Source organism: Rhyacophila brunnea, unplaced genomic scaffold, assembly GCF_057557595.1.
Source record: "Rhyacophila brunnea isolate RB1 unplaced genomic scaffold, BYU_Rbru_1.0 scaffold_20, whole genome shotgun sequence".
Lineage (NCBI taxonomy): Eukaryota > Metazoa > Arthropoda > Insecta > Trichoptera > Rhyacophilidae > Rhyacophila > Rhyacophila brunnea.
The window spans coordinates 2,101,193-2,122,439 of NW_028232860.1; the positions used below are offsets into that span (position 1 = coordinate 2,101,193).

The 21,247-nt window shown below is 32.9% G+C and overlaps 1 protein-coding gene across 1 annotated transcript in view; it reads right to left on the reverse strand.

Annotated features, from left to right (window-relative positions):
• The window catches only part of Nrx-1 (Neurexin 1), a 542,497-nt gene that overhangs the window by 194,156 nt on the left and 327,094 nt on the right, over positions 1 to 21,247 (reverse strand). Inside the window, exon 6 of the mRNA XM_085948211.1 lies at positions 14,237 to 14,386. Coding sequence (XP_085804337.1) covers positions 14,237 to 14,386 — 150 coding nt within the window. The remainder of the gene's footprint in view (positions 1 to 14,236; positions 14,387 to 21,247) is intronic.

Sequence of the window (21,247 nt, forward strand, 5' to 3'; positions counted from 1 at the left end):
GAAAGCATTATTTTGTTTTAAAATGACGTAACTAATCACTTCGTTTATTGTAATATGCTACCTATCTGTATGCATTTAAGTAGTTATTTAATTAACCACAAATAAGCTACGGTGGTGTAGTTTAAAGTATCGGAGAGGTATTTTATGTATCTAGAAAGAAACATTAACAAGATCGGTTGTCATGTAAATAAAAAAAATGAAATTATCATCTTCGAATACAAACAGAGCATAGTATGGCTCGGACAACAGTTTCATTGTTTCATATACCTTAGATCTCTTGTAACTCGACATAATGATATTACAGAAGAAATAACAACAGAATCGTGTCTGCGAATAAATGCTACTTTGGCCTGTTAAGATATTTTAAGTCCCGCATACTATCTCGCCGAACTAAAAGCACTCTTTATAAGACATTTTTAAAGTCAGTGCTCACCTACGCATCGGAAACCTGGACGTTAACTCTGTGAAATGAACGAGCCCTGAACATCTTTGAAAGAAAAATTCTCCGCCATATATATGGACCGATCAAGGACGGCACCAATTGGAGGGGAAGATATAATGCTGTACGAAGATTGCAGCGCAGTTCAATCAATTAAGATTGAGAGACTGCGATGGCTAGGTCATGTGCACCGTATGAATGACAATGAACCGGCAAAGAGAGTGATGTCCAGCAATCCAATTGGGCGTAGAAGAAGAGGCAGGCCAAAGATTCGCTGGTTGGATGGAGCTGCCAGTGACTGCCGTATTCTGTGGGTACCGAATTGGAAAGCGGCCACACTGGATAGGGACAGGTGGAGGGAGCTGTTGGAAGAGGCCAGGACCCACACCGGGTTGTCGCGCCCCTGTATAGTATGGCTCCCTACAGAGTTGAAGTTTTATTAACAGTTATTTGTTTTTAAAAGAAATGAATGCTAGCATCTTGAATGTCTGGTCACTAGATTGCTAGTATAAATTACGTGCAGTAGTGGCTTTCAAAAAACGGCAGTTGAGATGGTGGGAGCGCAGTACAGGATTTTTATTATCAACCCATAACGTAAACATGTTCAAGTAACGTGGAATCGAATAATATTTGTAACGTCACTAGGGATTGCAATACCGGTATTTCAAAACCGGTTTTCCAGTATTTATCAATACCGGAATTAGTATTAAGAAAGCACACTCGTTTACGTTTTTGAAAATGAATTTTAAGTTATGTGCTGCTAAAATGCAAATATATTGAGTGAATCCAACAGAGGTGAAAAAATAATAAAACCAATTTCATCAAATATATTTATGTAACTAAGTGTCGCGATGCATTATCATAATATTATTTCGAAATAGAAAACATCCGTGACAAAATTTTTCAATTATTCTATAATAATTATTGATGACTGTACAAGCTTTAAGAATTTAAGAAGCTTTTCCTGCAGCCGGACGTATTTGCACTTGATGAAATTTTGAGAGCTTTAGTTAAAATTATTAATATATTCAAATTTTTTGTAAAAAATCACTAGTTTTACAATTATGATCAATACATATTTTTAAATGTTAACATAACAAATGTAGGTTTTTGCTATAAAATAATATCTTAATAGATTTATTTATTGATAAGCACCAATTTCTGTTGTTTTTTTTTTATAAGTATTTTATAAATACCGGTATTCAATTAGAAATACCGAAAAATCGGTATAGACATGTTAAATTGGGATTTGCAATCCTTACTCGTCACCTATTCAATATTGACATAATTAAATTTGTAACCGTATGTGATATTATTCCCAAAATGTAAAAATAAAAGTGTCTCCACGTGCTAAATGAATTGTTTAAATACATCAAATCCACCCTCTCTAAGAAATCTTTCGTTCGTATGCGGTAATCAGTTGACCCATTGTCATTAGTTTAGTAAGTAAATATAACATCATATCGGAAGAAAAGATTCATATTGTTTTACAAGTATTCGAATTTAGTTGTGTTAAAAATTTTCTCTGATACTATTACACAGCTAGATATTGATAGTGTTGACTTGTGGCGAAGGGTGGAGGTAGGCTGTTAAGATCCATCATAAATAGAGCACACTAAACTTTTACAGTCATACGTATTCGTTTTCTGTCACTGTTAAATCATGCTGGCAATGAACAAGGAAAACATGACGATGAAATGGTATATCATACAGCGGAAGAAATCATTGAAGAACCTACGCTGAATGAAGTAAAGCAGGCACTAAGAGGGTTAAAAAATAATAAAGCTCCCGGTGTTGATATGATAGCTGCTGAATTAATCAAAAAGGGGGAACCAAGGCTGGAAGAACATCTGTACCAATTAATTCTCAATATATGGAAAAAGGAAACACTCCCCGAAGAATGGAAGATGGGTATTATAGTACTTATAATTAAAAAGGGGGATAAGACTAAATGTGAGAACTACAGAGGTATCACTCTCCTTAACATAGCGTACAAAGTTTTTTTCCAGTATTCTATATGCAAGATTACTAAGGTATACGGAGAGCATCTTGGGAGAATACCAGTGCGGATTCCGCCCCAATCGATCCACCATTGATCATATTCACCTGATGCGGCAAACTATGGAAAAGGCGTATGAGTATAATATGATTTTGTATCATGTCTTCATCGACTTCAAACAAGCTTTTGACAGTATCAACAGAGAAAAAATGTTGCATGCACTAAAATTACTAGGAATCCTCTCAAAGCTTGGAAAACTGATACATGTCTCCCTAACTGAGTCAAAGGCCATCATAAACATACAAAATGAGCTAACGGAACATATTGTGATTGAGTCTGGTATAAGGCAGGGTGACGCACTCTCCACCATGATGTTCAACTTGGTTCTCGAGGCCATAGCCCGTAAGGTTGACATAAGGGGTTGTGTTAACTCTAACACATCCCAGATGTGCGCCTATGCTGACGACATAGTCATAACTAGCCGACCCAAACAAAGACTGATCGATCATGCCACAACATTGAAAAAGGAAACGGAAAAGCTTGGATTAGAAATAAATGCCTGCAAAACAAAATACATGGTATCCACGCGAGAGCAGGGTCCACCTCGAAATATCTGTGTGGAGCAGCAGGTATGGGAAGAGGTTCAGAGCTTCACGTACCTGGGCTTTAACCTAAACACACTCAATAAAATAACAGAAGAGGTGAACATACGACTCATAGCTGCTAATAAGTGCTTCTACGCCTATAAGGGTCTACTGAGTTCGAAAATCCTAAGCAAGAATAGCAAACTGCTTATCTACAAAACAGTTATTCGACCAGTAGCTACCTATGGCTGTGAGACATGGTGCCTCATTCAAAGGGAAGAACATAAACTGGCCATATTCGAAAGAAAGATCCTCAGGAGAATTTTCGGGCCCACATTGGAAAATGGAAGTTACAGGATAAAAATGAACCACGAGTTAGAAGAGTTAATACAACATAAAACGGTGGTGAAATTCTGTCGATCCCAAAGACTAAGGTCGGCTGGATACGTTGAGAGAATGCCTGAGCACAGGACGCCAAAAATCATGACCAAGTGGATCCCACAGTGGAAACGGTCTAGGGGCAGACCAAAGAAGAGGTGGGCTGACTGTATCGAAGAGGACTGGAGAAAGATGGGGAGGGCTGGAGACTGGAGAGAAGCAGCCAGGGAAAGGAGCGTGTGGAGGACAATTGTAGAGGAGGCCAAATCCCGCCCCGGGATATAGGGCCGAGAAAGAAGAAGAACGTATTCGTTTTAATTTAACTGAGACTACAATTTACATATAGTGTTAGTTAGTTTTAAAATTCAATTAAACCCTGTAAACCCAAGCTATAACAGATACTGGTCAAAAGATACTCGTATATCTATAGAATATCTAGAACTATGCAATTAAATCATATATAACTTTGGATATTTTATAGATATAATAATACTGTTTGTCAATACTTTAGTTAGTAATGAATTAATTAGTTAATAAGTAAATGAATTTAAACAAATTAACCAACAATATGTGTAATATGTATTCCTGAATCAACGAAAGTATAAATAAAAAAGTGTGCACAATTTTGTCGGATTGCCCAAAGTGTTTAGGCAGAATTTAATTGATTTTTAAAAACTAACCAATACCATCTGTAAATTGTAGTCTTAGTTCAATGAAAACAAATATGTATGAAAAAGTTGATTGTGCACTAATTATGGCAGATCTTAACAGCCTACCTCCACACTTCGCCATTGGTGTTGACTTAATTTCAATAAAAAAGACATTTGACAGAGTACAGAGTCTCAAAAGTCTTTATTCGTCCTAATGCAAAGACACCTCAGTCGCTGAGCGTATTTTAAACTGGGAAAATAAAGTCGTCGGATTGTTCGGAGGCGCCAATCACTGAGTTTACTCGGGCGGAATCCGTCCGGATTTGCCGAAACGAACTGCTGTCATTTATAAACGGGGATTACCCGCAAACATACGCTAAGACTCGAAAGATTTCGCGACAGTTTCCAAACAAAACCTCCCCCACTACATTTCTCATCACAAAAGAGGACTTAAACAAATACCTAGTCTTCTCTCCGTCTCTGTTTGACAGTTAATTTTTAGTACACAAAATGAGACGGTTGGCAAATAAATTTGGTATTTGTTCTGCCGAAGCCTTTTCAATTAAATAAGTATTAGTGGATACTATAAATACACACTAAAGACTATATTATTTTATAACACATTTTTGAAATTTTAATGATAAGGGTTACATGTTTCATTGTATAATACTTGTCTATCATTTAGTATTAACTACATTCTTGAATAATTATAATACCAATTCTAGTTAGTCTCAGGCTTCAAATCTAAATTTAGAATAAGTTTATGTGAACTATGATAATAATATATTCTATCCGTGGCGAGATAGGTATAAAGAAATAATTACAATTTCTTTTATTTTGTTGACTGTCAATTCATGGTGGAACTGCATTGTATTGTTGTTTTTATTTAATAAAACGCAATTTTTTTTTATAGTACTTATTCCACTTTAATTAATATATTAGGACCGGTTTCGTCCGCCTCAGTGGGACATTTTCAACTGAATACATTTTTTTAAAACAATATTTATCAAACAAAATTCAAAGCGATAGAAATAATATAACAATAGGTACATAATAATTATCCGTCCAATAATACCTTCCCAATAAAAGACTAATTTAAAACTAATGAGGTTGGACATTAATATTTCATACTACGTCAGGGGCATTAAACAAATTATTTAAAATATTAACAAACCACAAAATATGAAACAATCTACACTTACAATAACATTAATATCAACAAATAATTATGATTAGTCAAAATTTACAATAAAAATTTTATAAAAAATAAAATAAAACAATATTATCAATTGAAGTGAGATCGAATAAAAAACAAATACAACCAAAATATGAGTCAAAATTAAATAAAAATTAAAATAATAAATAATGTACAATATATAAAGTTATGTTATGACAATCCCAAATATTAAATAGGGTATAATAATGGAGAAGACACAAAATATAATTGATCATTTAACAAATTAGAATTGGGCAAAAATTTATACCTATTAATTTCTAGGATTTCCTGTTTATCCAATTTTATAGATTTCTCATTCAAATGCAGGATTTTTAAATTTTTACTGATATTAAAAGAGTGATTACTTAAACTTAAATGATTTACAAAAGCTGAAGATTCATTACCATTTTTGGCACAGGCTAAATGTTCTTTGATCCTAGTATTAAAAGAACGTCCCGTTTGTCCAACATATTTGGCATCACAAGAGTCACAACTTAATAGATAAATTCCACTTTGGTTAAGTTTATCTAATCTATCTTTAGTATTCACCAGTATTGAATTTAAATTTTGTGTGTTGTAAAATGTTACATTGAAAAGTTTTTATCTATTTTTCTTGAAATATTCTCAGACACTCTTCCTAGGAAACATAATTTAACCCAGCGTTTTTTAACACTGGCTTCATCTATCACTAAGCTAGAAGTCACATTTAATAAAGCTAATTTTTTAGATTTGTTGGCCAGAATGCGATCAATCAAACGTGAGTCATAACCGTTATTAAAAGCGATTTGTTTAATCGTCTTTAACTCCAAAGCAAAACTATTTTCGGACATAGGAACCATTAATAAACGATGTATAAAAGCATGGAAAACTGATAATTTATGTGAGATATGGTGTCTAGAAGAGTTATTATCACTGAAGGTATCCTTTCTAAAAATGCTAAATGTATGTTTGTTATTTGTAATATTGATTGTTAAATCCAAGAAGTTAATTGTACTGTTCCCTAGTTCCATTGTGAATTGAATTGACTTATTAATACTATTCATGTCTTTAAAAAAAATATCTAATTGTCTTTCCATGCCTGACCACAAAGCTAAGATATCATCTACATATCTATACCAGTAAATGATATTAAATTGCTAATCTTAGATTCGACTATATCCATGAAGAAATCTGCCAAAATAGGAGATAAGGGACTACCCATTGCCAAGCACTTAATTTGTCGATATATGCTTCCATTAAATTTAAAGAAATTCTGATCTATGCAACAATCAATCACAGATTTTATGTCTTTTGTCAACAATGGATTAAGATTCTTCATGTCTATAAAGTCCAAGATTGCTGATTTCAAATCCATTATTGGGACACTAGTGAACAAACTCACAACATCAAAAGACACGAGTTTTGCATTCACAGGTACCACAAAATTTTTGATTTTATCAACTAATTCTAAAGAATTCTTTATTGTAAATTTTGGTATAAAATCTAATTTATATTTAAACAAGTTATTACGTAATTTAGCTAATTTGTATGAAGGCGCAGAATTAAAAGAAACGACTGGTCTTAGTGGGTAAATTTATTTTATGGATTTTTGGTAAACCATACAATCTAGGACACTGCGGATTCATTTGTTTATATGCTCTTTTTAACCTTTCAGTTGGTAGGCATGCATTATAATCATTTATTAATGTTTTTACTGTTTCTGCACTAACCATAGTGGGATCACGTTCCAAGACAACAAATGATGGGCCCGACAAAAGATCTTCCATTTTTTCCACATCAGTACTCTTATTCATAATCACTGTGGCGTTGCCTTTATCTGCTTTTGAAATCACTAAATTACAAGAATTTATTTTATTTTTAATCGATTTTACAGCACTAATTTCTGAATGATTATAATTATTATTATTCATATTATTTAATTCCTTCTTTAAAACAGTAGAACACAAGTATCGCGTCGCCATGTCCGACTTTAAAATCTATAAAATTGGATAAACAGGAAATCCTAGAAATTAATAGGTATAAATTTTTGCCCAATTCTAATTTGTTAAATGATCAATTATATTTTGTGTCTTCTCCATTATTATACCCTATTTAATATTTGGGATTGTCATAACATAACTTTATATATTGTACATTATTTATTATTTTAATTTTTATTTAATTTTGACTCATATTTTGGTTGTATTTGTTTTTTATTCGATCTCACTTCAATTGATAATATTGTTTTATTTTATTTTTTATAAAGTTTTTATTGTAAATTTTGACTAATCATAATAATTATTTGTTGATATTAATGTTATTGTAAGTGTAGATTGTTTCATATTTTGTGGTTTGTTAATATTTTAAATAATTTGTTTAATGCCCCTGACGTAGTATGAAATATTAATGTCCAACCTCATTAGTTTTAAATTAGTCTGTTATTGGGAAGGTATTATTGGACGGATAATTATTATGTACCTATTGTTATATTATTTCTATCGCTCTGAATTTTGTTTGATAAATATTGTTTTAAAAAAATGTATTCAGTTGAAAATGTCCCACTGAGGCGGACAAAATCGGTCCTAATATATTAATTAAAGTAAAATAAGTACCATAAAAAAAAATTGCGTTTTATTAAATAAAAACAACAAATAATTACAAGATAAAAAGAACATTTTATATACAACGTTTTTAAATTTTTTGTTGAATCATATAAACTTGACTTGACTAGCTTAAACGATCATGGAATACTGAAATGTCATTTTGACATTTCATATTGATTTCCATAGTAACGCACATATACCTATATTAATAATTTAGTTGCTAGTACCCCAGAATAATAGTGTTTTACTTTTTACGGATTTATTCCGAACTAACTTTTCATACGTAATATATAGTCGTGTCCGAACAATTGTACGTATGTAGTTTGCTGTGGCACAGTTAGTATTGAAATCAAATTCGTGTCTTAATAAAATACTTATATACTTATACTAAGAAAATACGGATCAGAAAAACCACCGGAATACAAGGGAAAAACAAAAATAATTACAAGATAAAAAGAACTTTTTATATACCGGGTTTTTAAATTTTCTGTTGAATCATATAAACTTGAAAATTATATGTATTAATAATTTAGGACAAATAAGGCAATTGTCAACAAATCATTTTTTTGCTATTTTGCAACAAACAAACTAATATAGAATACTGAAATGTCATTTTGATTTTCATAGTAACGCACGTATATATTAATAATTTAGTTACTAGGACCACCCCGTTAGTTATTTACCAATAATAGTGGATTGGATTACGGATTTCTTCCGAAATAACTTTTTATACAAAACAGAATTAACTGAAAATGAATTCAATTCCACTTAAAGATGGCAAAAAGTATTAAAAGAATGCATTGGCATCGTGTTTTGATATATTCTAAAAGTTTAAAATGTCTAGCTAGTCGGGAAGTTAGTTAAAAATCGATTTCAAGATGTATACTGGATAAACAACCACCGGACAAACAAGGATACGACTTAATAAAAACGTTGTAAAATAGATATTCGTATTCGTATAGTCAAGCTACTTATAATAATATGATTTTATTAATGAAGAAATGAGTAATTTTTCATGATAAATAATATGATTATCTAAGTCACTACGTAATCACATCTAAAAAGCGTGGTTCAAAATATTAACTTGATTAATAGTAATAGTTTTGAACAACGATGTACAGCGAGCGTTTTCACTCACCTGCTCACTGGGTCATTTCATTCGATCCCCAATATGCACATACTAACGCTAATGCATTCAAATTCTTTTTTAGTACAAGATTTGTACCGCGGCGACGGGATGGGACTGAGTTACCTCGGTCAGCGAAAAATAGACACCATAGCTTTATTAATTTATATATACCGCTGCCTCAGTACAATGTTAGGAGAAAATGGCTGTCAAAGTTTTTGAATACCATTTATATAGTAATTAGATATTTTTATAAAGTATATATATATTATTATTATTTAAATATCCTACATTATATCTAAAATTATAAAGAATCACCTTAATCCCTCCCATATTTAAACTAAATCAATTTATGTAATAAAGTGTAGTATTGCACTAAAACAATTATACTTCTCTGATATTCATGTTGATGTCATACAAATGTATCTGAAATATTACGGTAAAATAAATTTTTACAAAAATAATGCAGCCTTGCCCAGAAAGTTAAATTGATTCTCCATATTTTGTAAAGTCAAAACTGACATTTTGTCGAATAGTGTACCCTTGTACTGAGGCGTGATATGTGTGATAGCCGTGAAATAGAGGGTATGTATTTGAATTAATTATTTTAATAATAATAATAAATATCTCTATAAAATTGCTAAACGTTTAGATCACAGGTTCTCAAACTTATTTCGACCACCGCCCACTTTGAGATTTAAAAAAAATCTTGTGCCCCCATATTTTTTAACTTACCTTTTGACCTTTGACAGAAAACGCACTCTTTGGTCAACTTCCAGAGATGCAAGTTTCATGAAATAAAAAGCAGAAACGAGACTAGTGCATGCGCATGCGACTCTAGTTTTTTCGTCTATACCGGTCTCCAAGACACAGACAATCACAGACAATTTTATTTAACCTGGACTACGTACGTGAAATATAAAACTGCATCCACATTATTACATGCGTAAGCGACTCTAATTTAACCGTCTATACAGGACTACAAGCATTGGAGTAGTAAATCACATTTTAGTTTAGATTCCGTCGGATTTTATAGATATAATTTGCCTGCCGTCGCCCCTCTAGATTTCCTTAACGTCCCCTAATTTTCTTTGAGCCTTCTACTACCCCCCTGAAAGCCTCTAGTGCTCACTAGGGGGCGTTATCACCCACTTTGAGAAATACTGGTTTAGATGGATAAAATAAATTAAATAGTTCATTTAATCATACTTAATAGTAGGTATATTATGACAATGATAAAAATTACGGATGGGTATTATTGACATGATAACGATGCGGAGATGGTCCCTACGAACCCTAAATGTTGAGCCGCCCCTGTCAATCCGCATAATCAAAATTCATTTGCCATCCAATACCTATCATATATGAAGACTGATGGTAATGATATGACGCCTATGTTCAGTATGCATTATGCACGATGCTCTTGTGATATGATTTGATTAGAATTAATATCTAAATGCTACTGCTTATATACTCATGAATGCTTAATTCGTCATTACTGTGCAGATATAAATTAACTGTGTAAATTATGCAAACAGTATTTCCAATCCACGCGATATATTAAACAGTATTAACTCAATTTATAATCAGTGTAGAAAGATCAGTAGGTATCTAACATTTTGCAAAATTAATATAAGCACTACTTAATTTATTTTATTGTGTTAACTGTCAATTCATGATGGACATGCACTGTATTATTAATTTAATTAAATAAAACACCACTGTGGTCAATTTAATTTTGTTTCATCTCCATTATTGTATCATATATAGCATGGGTTGCCAACATTTTCAGCAGCCGGGCCGGATTCTAAAAATGAAATTTCCTACCGGGCCGCACAACCGATTTTTTTTATTATACAAAACAAAAAAGAAATATATATTATATATTAATAAAATAAAACAAAAATGAGAATCAAACATAATTATTAGATTAGACTTTTTTTTTAAAATAATAATAAAAATAAACAAAATGATATATAAATAATAAATTTTAGTTTTATTTTGTGTGGCAGAACTAATTGCATGAATATCGATATCGAGTGAGGTTGTTTCTACACGCAAACAGTTTTCCAAATGCACATAAGCGATTCGTGTTTTCACTCGGGATTTGATATGCTTCTCAGGATATTTTTCCTTGTCGAAATATATTTTGTAAAACTCTTCCAAACCAACCTGATGGAATCTCTCCTTTAACCGTTCATCGCAACATATTTCACAATGTTCCATTTGTAAATTTCCCGGTAATAATTTCACGTCTTCGGAGAATGGCGTTGTAAATGCAGCATTAGCACATCTAGCGGCAGCATTTGATATTATTTTTATTTTCTCACTGCTCCACGGGCCACAAGTTGACACCCAGCGCGCTGCATGCGGCCCGCGGACCTCGAGTTGGCACCCATGATATACAGTATATAACGTTCGAGACTGTCTTATGCTTCAAATACACTCTATGACGATCGGTCATATATATGTCGAAAAACCCGTTTCTTATGTTGGCGTCCTGTGTCACAGGGTGTCACAGAGTGTAAATACGATGTCATAGCTGTCATACAATATGTATGTATAATATGTCGGAATGGCATAGATTTGATCATAGACACTAAATCGCTCTTAGCATATATGTGCCCGATCGTCATATAGTCTATTTGAACCTTTATTGATTTGACATAACTTTATAAATTGTGAATTATTTATTATTCTATTTTTATTTACTTCTATTTACTCAATTGTTCATCAATTAGTAATAATGTATTATTATATTAAAAAATATATAAATGAAATATCAATCAAACATTATATCATATTGATTAATCATAATTATTTGTTTGGTAAAATTCTTAATTATTAACATAAAACAAAAATTTATAGCAATAAACACGTACAATAACACATTTTAATAATAATTATTAAAATGTGCTATTGTACGTGTTTATTGTTTTATATTTTATTTTAATATTACAACGTTTTTCTTAGCTCGTATTCTTATTTGTCTGGTACAAATCATGCAATCGATTTTTAACTAACTTCCCGACTAGCTAGATATTTGAAACTTTTAGAATATATCAGAACACGATGCCAATGCATTTTGTATTACTTTTAGCCATCTTTAAGTAGAATTGATTTCATTTTCAGTTAATTCTGTTTTGTATGAAAAGTTATTTCGGAAGAAATCCGTAAAAAGTAAAACTATTATTGGTTGCTAAGTGGGTCCTAGCAACTAAATTATAAATATTAATATATACGTGCGTTACTATGGAAATCAATATGACATTTTAGTATTATTTCTATCAAGTGCAATTTTTTTTGATCGTTTAAGCTAGTCAAGTCAAGTCAAGTTAAGTCAAGTTTATATGATTCAACAGAAAATTTAAAACGTTGTATATAAAAAGTTCTTTTTATCTTGTAATTATTTGTTTTATGTTAACAATAAAGAATTTTAAGTTTTAGTCACCATTTATAGAGGTATTATAAAGTATTAATTTGCAATTTTATTCATTATAATTATTACTAATTGTTATTGGCATATTATTATTTGATAGGATACTTCAAGGTATTGGTTGATTGTTTTTGTCACTTTTTAATTTGTTATTACAAATGCCGATTGTGTTGAATATTCTTTAGTTGGAAATGTCTCTCTGAGATGGATGAAACCGGTCTAGATATCAATTAATAAAAGTGGAATAAGTGCGATAAAAAGTTGCGTTTATTATATTAAATTAACTATTATCATAGCTTATTTATTTAGCTTGAAAAAAAAATATTTTTGGCTTAAAGCATCATTAAAAGTTGGTCTATATTTTGGCTTTCGCATACGTTGAAGTACGGCTTTAAAGTGAAAAGAGTTAAAAAAAAATGTGGCATTTTTACTTGTACCTGAATGGGTACTATCCGTGACTCTAAGTAAACTTAAGTAGATGGTGACCTTAGTCTTGGGTATATGCTTCTGAGACATTTCCAGGCGTAAAGAAATTGCTGATGATTAAAGATGAGATAAGAAAATCTATATTGTTGTGGGTTAGAAAAAACAGCATATTATTTTTTGTGTTTGAAAGAAATTTCAGTGTATACCATCTTGAATATGTGAATATCTCAATATTGATGAAAATGAGGATTAGGTGGCTTCTGCTTAACTACGTCTATTTAGGAACTCGGTCTAATCCAGATTTCCCTCTGATTAGCGACGGACAAAACATCGAGAGCGTTGACAGCTTCATATACCTGGGGGTACACTTCACGGGAAATGGCATTTTGCAGAAATACGAGTAGCTCGCTATCCGAATAGGAATGGCTGGAGCAACATTCAACTCAATGCGGAATATCTGGGATTCACGATTGTACTCGGTCAAAACCAAATGCCGCCTATTCGACGCTTGCATTCTGACAGTGCTACTTTACGGTAGCGAATCATGGCACCTTATGAAGGCTAAGAGCAACCGTATACTGAGCTTCGAAAATAGATGATTGCGACGAATACTGGGTGTGCGGTGGGTGGCATGACTTTATGAGCAACGAGGAGATAAGAGAACGCACCAAGCAGCCTCTCATTACGCTGAAAGTGAAGAGGCGATGTTGGACCTGGCTCGGCCACGTGCTGCGGATGTCAGAAGAAAACTTCAACCTGGCCTGCCTGTTCTTCAAGCCGACCGGATTCCGGCGTCCTGGAAGGCCGCTAAATACAATCTACAGAGTGTATACGGCGGAGCTACAGGATACTGGTTTGACCTGGAACGAAGCAAGACGACTGGCGAGCGACAGGGATTCTTGGAGGCGTCGCGTGGTGTCCATATGCTCCAGTTAAGGGGCGGATATGGCCAAAAAAGAAAGAAGAAGTTAAATTTAGATAATACTTCAGCATTTGCAGCTTACATCTTATGGATAAAACATGTATTTATTTGTGTACAACGTTATTATAAAAAAACCTATTTTGAAAAAAACCGACGGTTAAATCATTTTTCATTTCTATAGTCGATATGTTTTTATTGAGATACCCTGTTTTTTCTTATCATATACATCGACATTTTATGATCACGGGAGCTATAATACCATAAAAGAGAAGTATTGTTAATATATTCGTTGTTTTTAAATATGTAGATATATATAATTAATTAGAGATAAAAAAAAATGCACTGTTTATAATTATTATCTTCCTAATAAAAAATGTAGGCACAACACAGTTGGCAATGGAAATAAATATTACGGAAAAAACGTGTAAAAATAAGAAATAATGTTATTCTCAGTAAAACATCTACAGTACAATCTTACCTGTGTAGAACAGTAAACCGTTAGATTGTCTCGTCTTGAAGTAAATGGAGATTGCATCTTGCGTGGAGACGATTGGCTCGCCTCCAGTTTGCGTGAGGTCATATGACAGGAACTCGGTTCCTCGAAACGTCGCTTCTGACGGGGCTTTGTCTGGAAACAAAGAGAAAGAAAATCATATTAAAATATGAAACAATCATGTACATACATAATTTATATAATAATACGGGTTATGCTAGTGAAATGAAGCATTTGTTTTTTGTTCCTATTACTCCAAATTAGGGGTTGGTGTTTTAAGATTTAATTAGAGGAATTATTATTTTTCGTATTATTAAAACATTTATAATTTGAATAAGTGTTATAATTTATGAATTCCAGACGCTCACAAAATAACCTATTGTTAGTTGTAAAAATGACAAGTTATACAATAATAATTAAGAGTCTGAATGGTTACGATAAGAATATGTAGAATATTCCCGATTTTAAGAAATATTAACTCAATTTCAATCCTAATTTACTATAACAGTAAAATATATCAATGTACTTACTAATTAAATACGAAGTGATTTTATTGAATACAATATAATATAAATTATTGTATTAGCATGTGTGTATCAGTGGCAAAGGGTGGATTACGACACACATAGTGCACATTTGTTAGTCAGATGTATTTGTTTTTACTGAAGTAAGACTACAATTATTTACAGATGGTGTTGGACAGTTTTTAAAAATCAATAAAATTAGGCCGTACTTAAACCAAACAATAATAGTTTTGGTATACTTTGGAAGATCCGACAAAATTGTACACACTTTTTCATTCATACTTATTTTTTTCATTGAATTAGGAATACATATTATTACACAATATGTTGTTGGTTATTTTTTTAAATTCATTGAGCCTTACCTAAACCAAACTATAATAGATAAAAAAATATTTTATCTATAAAATATTCAAAATTATTAATGATTTAATGGCATAATTTTAGATTTATAGATAAACGAGTATTTTTTGACTATTATCTATTAGGGATTGTTTTTTTGCGGAGTTTAATTGAATTTTAAAAATTAACCAACACCATCTGTAAATTGTAATGACTGATAAAGTTTAGAGTGCACTATTTATGGAGGATCTTAACAGCCTACCTCCACCCTTTGCCAATAGTGTGTATATTTTAAATGATGTATTTAAATACGTTTATATTAAATTTTAGGAAAGTATGTAAAATGTGTTTAAAATGGGTAATATTTCGGTTTAAATATACAATTTGGTCAATGATAATAATATATGCAATTTTGCAAAATGCAATGTGCTGTTGCATATTGAAACAAAGTGAAGTGATGCATTCAACTGGTAAATTATGTTCCATGTCATTTACAAGCAAATTACTCGTACCTCACTTGGTACAAATTCATTTCATAACGTACGAATAATCAACTTAACGTAAATTTATTTATACAAACACAAAATTTTAAACTAATTCACAATTATTTAATATAATTATTATGGACTAAATATAACAACAAAGAAAAACTCAACTAATTCAATAATTTATTTTAATTTAATTATTATTATTACAATGCACATAGGCCTTTGTTTTTAGTTTGGGATATTTTATTAGCGTACATTATGACGTAGCTAATTGTTATTTGCATGGTCGATGTCATATTTTTTTCACTTCTGACTAATTCTTCGTGCCATCGGTGCTTTACATGCCGCCCAATAGTGCGACTGTTTGGCTTCATAGTAGATGAGCCGGGTTGTACCGCGTATCCGGAAATTTGTACGTAAACAGTAAGTTAACCGCAGCACACTTATTCGTGTGCTGCAGTACGTGAAACATGAGTTCGTGTAACATTTAATCAAATGACGAGTTCTTCGTTGAACATTTCACCGTGGAGTATATTTGTACGTATGCTACAACATGTGGTGCATTTTATGAGATGTCTTTACTAGGTTAGGTTAGGTTAGGGTTAATATAATTGGAACAGTACTATTTGCAAACTATCGCCGCATTTTGTAAGATACGTACAAATGTATTCCACGGTGAAATGTTCAACGAAGAACTCGTCATTTGATAAAATGTTATGCGAACTCATGTTTCACGTACTGCGGCGCACGAATTAAGTGTCCCACGTAGACTGCAACCTTTGTACCTCCGGGCCTGAACAGCGAGACGTTGAACATGTTCTCTTCGAGCGGAGCTGTTTGCCAGGCTCCGTCCTCACACGGGCCCAATTAGCCACGCGGATCTAATAGCAACCGAGCCCAACTTTGTGGCATTCGAGAAATTTTCAGCATCATATATAGGGGGCTGGATAGTTCCGACATATCTGTAGGTGTAGACTCATCCATTTCAACTCGCGACACTCAGTATGCGGATACATTGGGCGCTTAACGTCAGCGGACAGCAGAGCCAGTCCATTTTTTTTTTATTCTTCTTTCTTGACTTTCTTCTTTAAGCACTACGGTACATGTTTGCAGTATCAGTCCGTCTCGGGACGGAATGGGTACTTAAAAACACTTCTTTCAGATATGTATATAGCGTCATGAAAGGCGGCCGTGAATATGTACGGCTGTATACACATGACGGGTGGCGGTGGGAGTCTAGGTAGTGTGACTACTGTCCGACAACAAGAAATCGGAGATAACAGGAAGTCGCTGTAGTCACATATAAAGACTCAGTGACGTACCTGTCATGACAGCAACGCATGCTGGAGGCGTGTTTAAATGATGTATCTATCATTTTTCACAATAAACCAAACGGTTACTAATAATAATTATAACATTACTCCGAATAGTTTTAGACATATTCGTATTATAAAAATCTTCAAAGTATGTAAATTGATAGATCCGTACAATGCGGGAGCACGGAAACTCGAAAACGGAAGTGAGATTAGCTGCATTGGAAGGAATTGTTAGTTCATAATTTTAGAACGTGGACAAGAAGACCTTGTGCGTGTAGATGCGCTTTTGTTTTGTAACCAATGACATTTTTGTAACAGCGTGGCTAACCTATTAGTAGCGATGCTATAAAAACGATTGACGTTCTGCTAGATGTAGTAGGCACAGGATGTGGAAATGAATCAAAAGAAATATCGTAATCTACTGTTTGATGATGAATGATAATTTGACGAAGCAAGTAAGATAATTAATTTCGATGTTTCGATTTCTCTCATAAATTGAAAATTATATTATTAATACAATGGGATACGCTATTGATTTTTTTATTTGCGAAATATTATATTATCATTGAGAGTTAATTAATAACATGTTTGAGCAGGTATATTACTTTATTTTGTTTTTATTCCGTTAATAATGCACACGTCCCTATTGTCATAAAATACAATAGGTATCCATTGTTGAAGCAATCTATCTCTGTAATAAATAACAAATACAATGTTACAATTTTAGATTTTAAATGAGAATGACGTAAACAGAGTTGTTAGTAATAAAATATTACAATTAAAAAAATATTATGAAAAAGTAGGTATCATGTAAGAATATTATTGAATATGAATTGTTTAAATAATAACTTTTAAAGACTGATATATCTCATTGACTCTATTAATTTCCAATACGTTACCATTGTTCCTAGAATGGACGATTTTACACCTCTAGAGTGTAGTATTTTTATTGTTTATAATTACTAATGATATAAAATTAGAGCCGGGCCACACCGGGCGACTGGTCTCCTCGGGCGACTAGAGAGGCAGCCAATAATAAAAATAATAATGAATGTACACGCAAGTATGCAACAAATACGTTCTCTCCGCGGCGTGGCTTCTCGCGACTGATCGCCACCCATGGTCCATATAACTGCATGCATCCAAGGCCTAAACAAAAACGATGCATGAGTGCGAGTGAGAAAGTATTCGGCACCCTTACAATCTCTGCGACACGCGCTAGAGTAAGATAAAAGGTCTACTAGCTACAAGCCAGTTTCCAAAAGTATCGCCATCAAATCGGGGCGAAACGCTTCACATAGCGTCGATAACTTGCGAGCTCGTGTTGCTAAAATTGATATTTTTTGTGTTAAACATAAAGTCAGTGGTAAATATTTTTGGTTAATTAAGTAGAAAAGATGGTTCTGTGTGTTGTCTTAAAATGTGGTAGCCGTACTGATAAGCAAGAAGATGGTATTACGTTTCATAAGTAAGTTGATACATGTTCGTGATAATTTATTTGTATTTTATTATATATTTAATATCAGTGACCTAGTGTTTCTTTAAAATGACTTGAATTATGGATATCTTTATCTAATGGTTGCATTTTGACCGCTTAAAAATACTATATAACGTAAAAAAATAGAAAATTATATCTTAATTCTGAGCGTCTAGTGCGAGCACTTTGGGCGAGCACTAGCGAAATGGTCTATGTTCTCGAACATTTGTAGACGAATGCGTTCGCTCGCTCACAAATCAAACGCAAGGCACGCGGCTTCATTTAGCAACGCAACGGGTGGCGTCTAGAAGTATCTATAGTCTAAGCATGCATCGGTCTGGTCTCGGCGACTGGTCTCGAGGCCAGAGTCGCCTGGTGTGGCTCGGCTCTTTTATTATATATGATTTATTATGATATGCTTATCGATTCTATTATTATTAATAAGATAGGGGGTTTTTTACTAACGCTTATAATTTGTTTGTTATATTTTTTATAGTTACTCTTGACTTGATGGATAGGTAATGGAGTTTTTACCTACTTTATTGAATTGATTGGTAATATAAGTTAGAGTTAATAGTATTCGTTGTGAGTGTTTATTTGCCTTCTGTTGAGTGTACACAGTGCCTGAAGATGCCGAAAGGCGAAACCCGCGTCGCACCTTATATTTATTTTATTTTAGGGTTACATGTAAACTGTACGTAAAATATTTCACCGTGACACAGTAGTTCGCCGTGAGCTTTCTTATCGGAAAGAGATGATCGTATACTATACGGTCTCCAATTTTATTAGATTCAATATGAATATTAATTCAATTTTTATAGTTGATTTTGGCAAAATTCATGAATTAAAAAATGAAAACCTAACCTAGCCTAATCTATCCTAACAAATAATCCAGTATATCAGTTATTTTCAAAATTTGTTTAATGTTGGCTTCCTGTAAAGTCAGTGTATGTTTTTCATCACACATTTGGGCTGTGCTATGTATATCGATGGCTACATCTCCGGACATCCGGTGGTGTGACTCCAGCTATTGATAACAGAATATAATACTTAGTTTGAAGTTGACAGTATGAATAGAGGTTATCCGAAAACTTTAAAAATGACATAAATGAAAATTCAAAGGCACTAATTTTCAGTGAATCAGTACCTAATTTAGAATTAATGAATTCCGCCCCTATCAGAAGAATGACTTGAATTAATTGACGTATTTTTTTACTTCTATTCGCAGAAAAACAATTAAAATGTCTTCCGTTATAGTAGAATATTTAAAAAAAAAATAAGTACTTAAAAATAAGTTACTCGAAATCTACTCGAAAGCAGGCCGTGAATAAATGCATACCGAAATATATTCCTTCATTAAGGATAAATCGACATCCATTGTTGGCACCTTTCTGAACGTAGACCAATGCGAAGCGAGCGATTGCATTCGTCTTTTTTACTATTTATTTGAAGTAAAAGATTTATGATATCTCACGAAAATTACTGGTAGAGCAAATTCCGCTCATATGTAAAGAAAAGTTTTGAAAATTGACTTCTTATTATATCATCCCCTAGCTGAGGTCGGCCACCATCAAGGCGATCTTAGATTTGTCGTTTGCTACCCGAAACAGTTCAGTGGAGCTGCACTCGTACCTAGAGTTGGGTTTCGGGAATTTCCCGAAGGGAATTCTCGAGAAATTTTCGAGATTTTCCATCCCGAATCTCGAGAATTGAAATTTTTAACATTTCGGGAAACCCCGGATCTCGAGAATCTTTTCCCGGGATTCGGGATTTCTTTATTATCAAATATTAATTGAAAAAACGATTGAATTAATTGAAAAAATTGAAAAGTGGACAGAAAACACAAAACGTTCAGAGACTGATCGGAGCATTTAACACAATTAAGCTAACGTCGACTCAAAATGAGCGCAATTTTTGCGACATCAGGGAATTTTGTGTCTCAAAGGCGTACGCGATTGTGAGACGCAGCGATTGACAGTCTGTGTTTTTTGAAATTCTATTATAATAAGTAATGTTTTGAATTATTTTTGTTTTCCCATTTCTATTTTGTTTGTCATACATAAATAAAAAAAATCATATTTTTTGAAATTTGTCTGATTTTAAACTGATTTTAGGATTTTTACAGTTTTTTTTTAAATTTCCCGATATCTCAAGAATTCTCGAGAATTCTTTTCTGGAAATCCCGAATCTCAAGATTGAGATTTTCTCGGGAAATACCCAACTCTACTCGTACCAATCACGGAGGTTATTAAGCCATGAAATGCGGCGCCGTCCTCTGCTACGCTTACCATTGATCTTTCCTTGAATGACAAGTTGGGGAATGCTGTACTTTTATCCTCTCATAATGTGGCCGAGGTACATTGTTTCCTGGTTTTGATACTACGCAGAACTTCTCGGTACTTCCCCATTCGATTGAGAACTTCAAAATTTGTCACTCGGTGAGTCCAAAGAATTTTGAGGATGCGTCTATACAACCACATCTCGAAAGCTTCAAGTGTCCGTGACGTCTCTTGGTTTAGCGTCCATACTTCCATAATATAGAAAAGAATTGAGTGAACATAACAACGTACCATACGTCTCATTTTTAAGAAAGGCACTCCTTGCGATCTCAATTCTAGCTTTTATTTCTTGAGACTAGACCCATTTCTCACTGACCCATGAACCTAAATATTTATAATGAGTCACACGTTCGATTAGTCCGCTGTTAATTACAAAATTTGTGTTGGTGTCTGGTGTCGCTATTTTTGATATAGTAATATATTGTAATGGTATAGTAATAATTTTGTTTTCTTGAGGTTCATTTTTAAGCTATAAGAATTACTGACCTCATTGATAACGCTTTCTACTAGTTG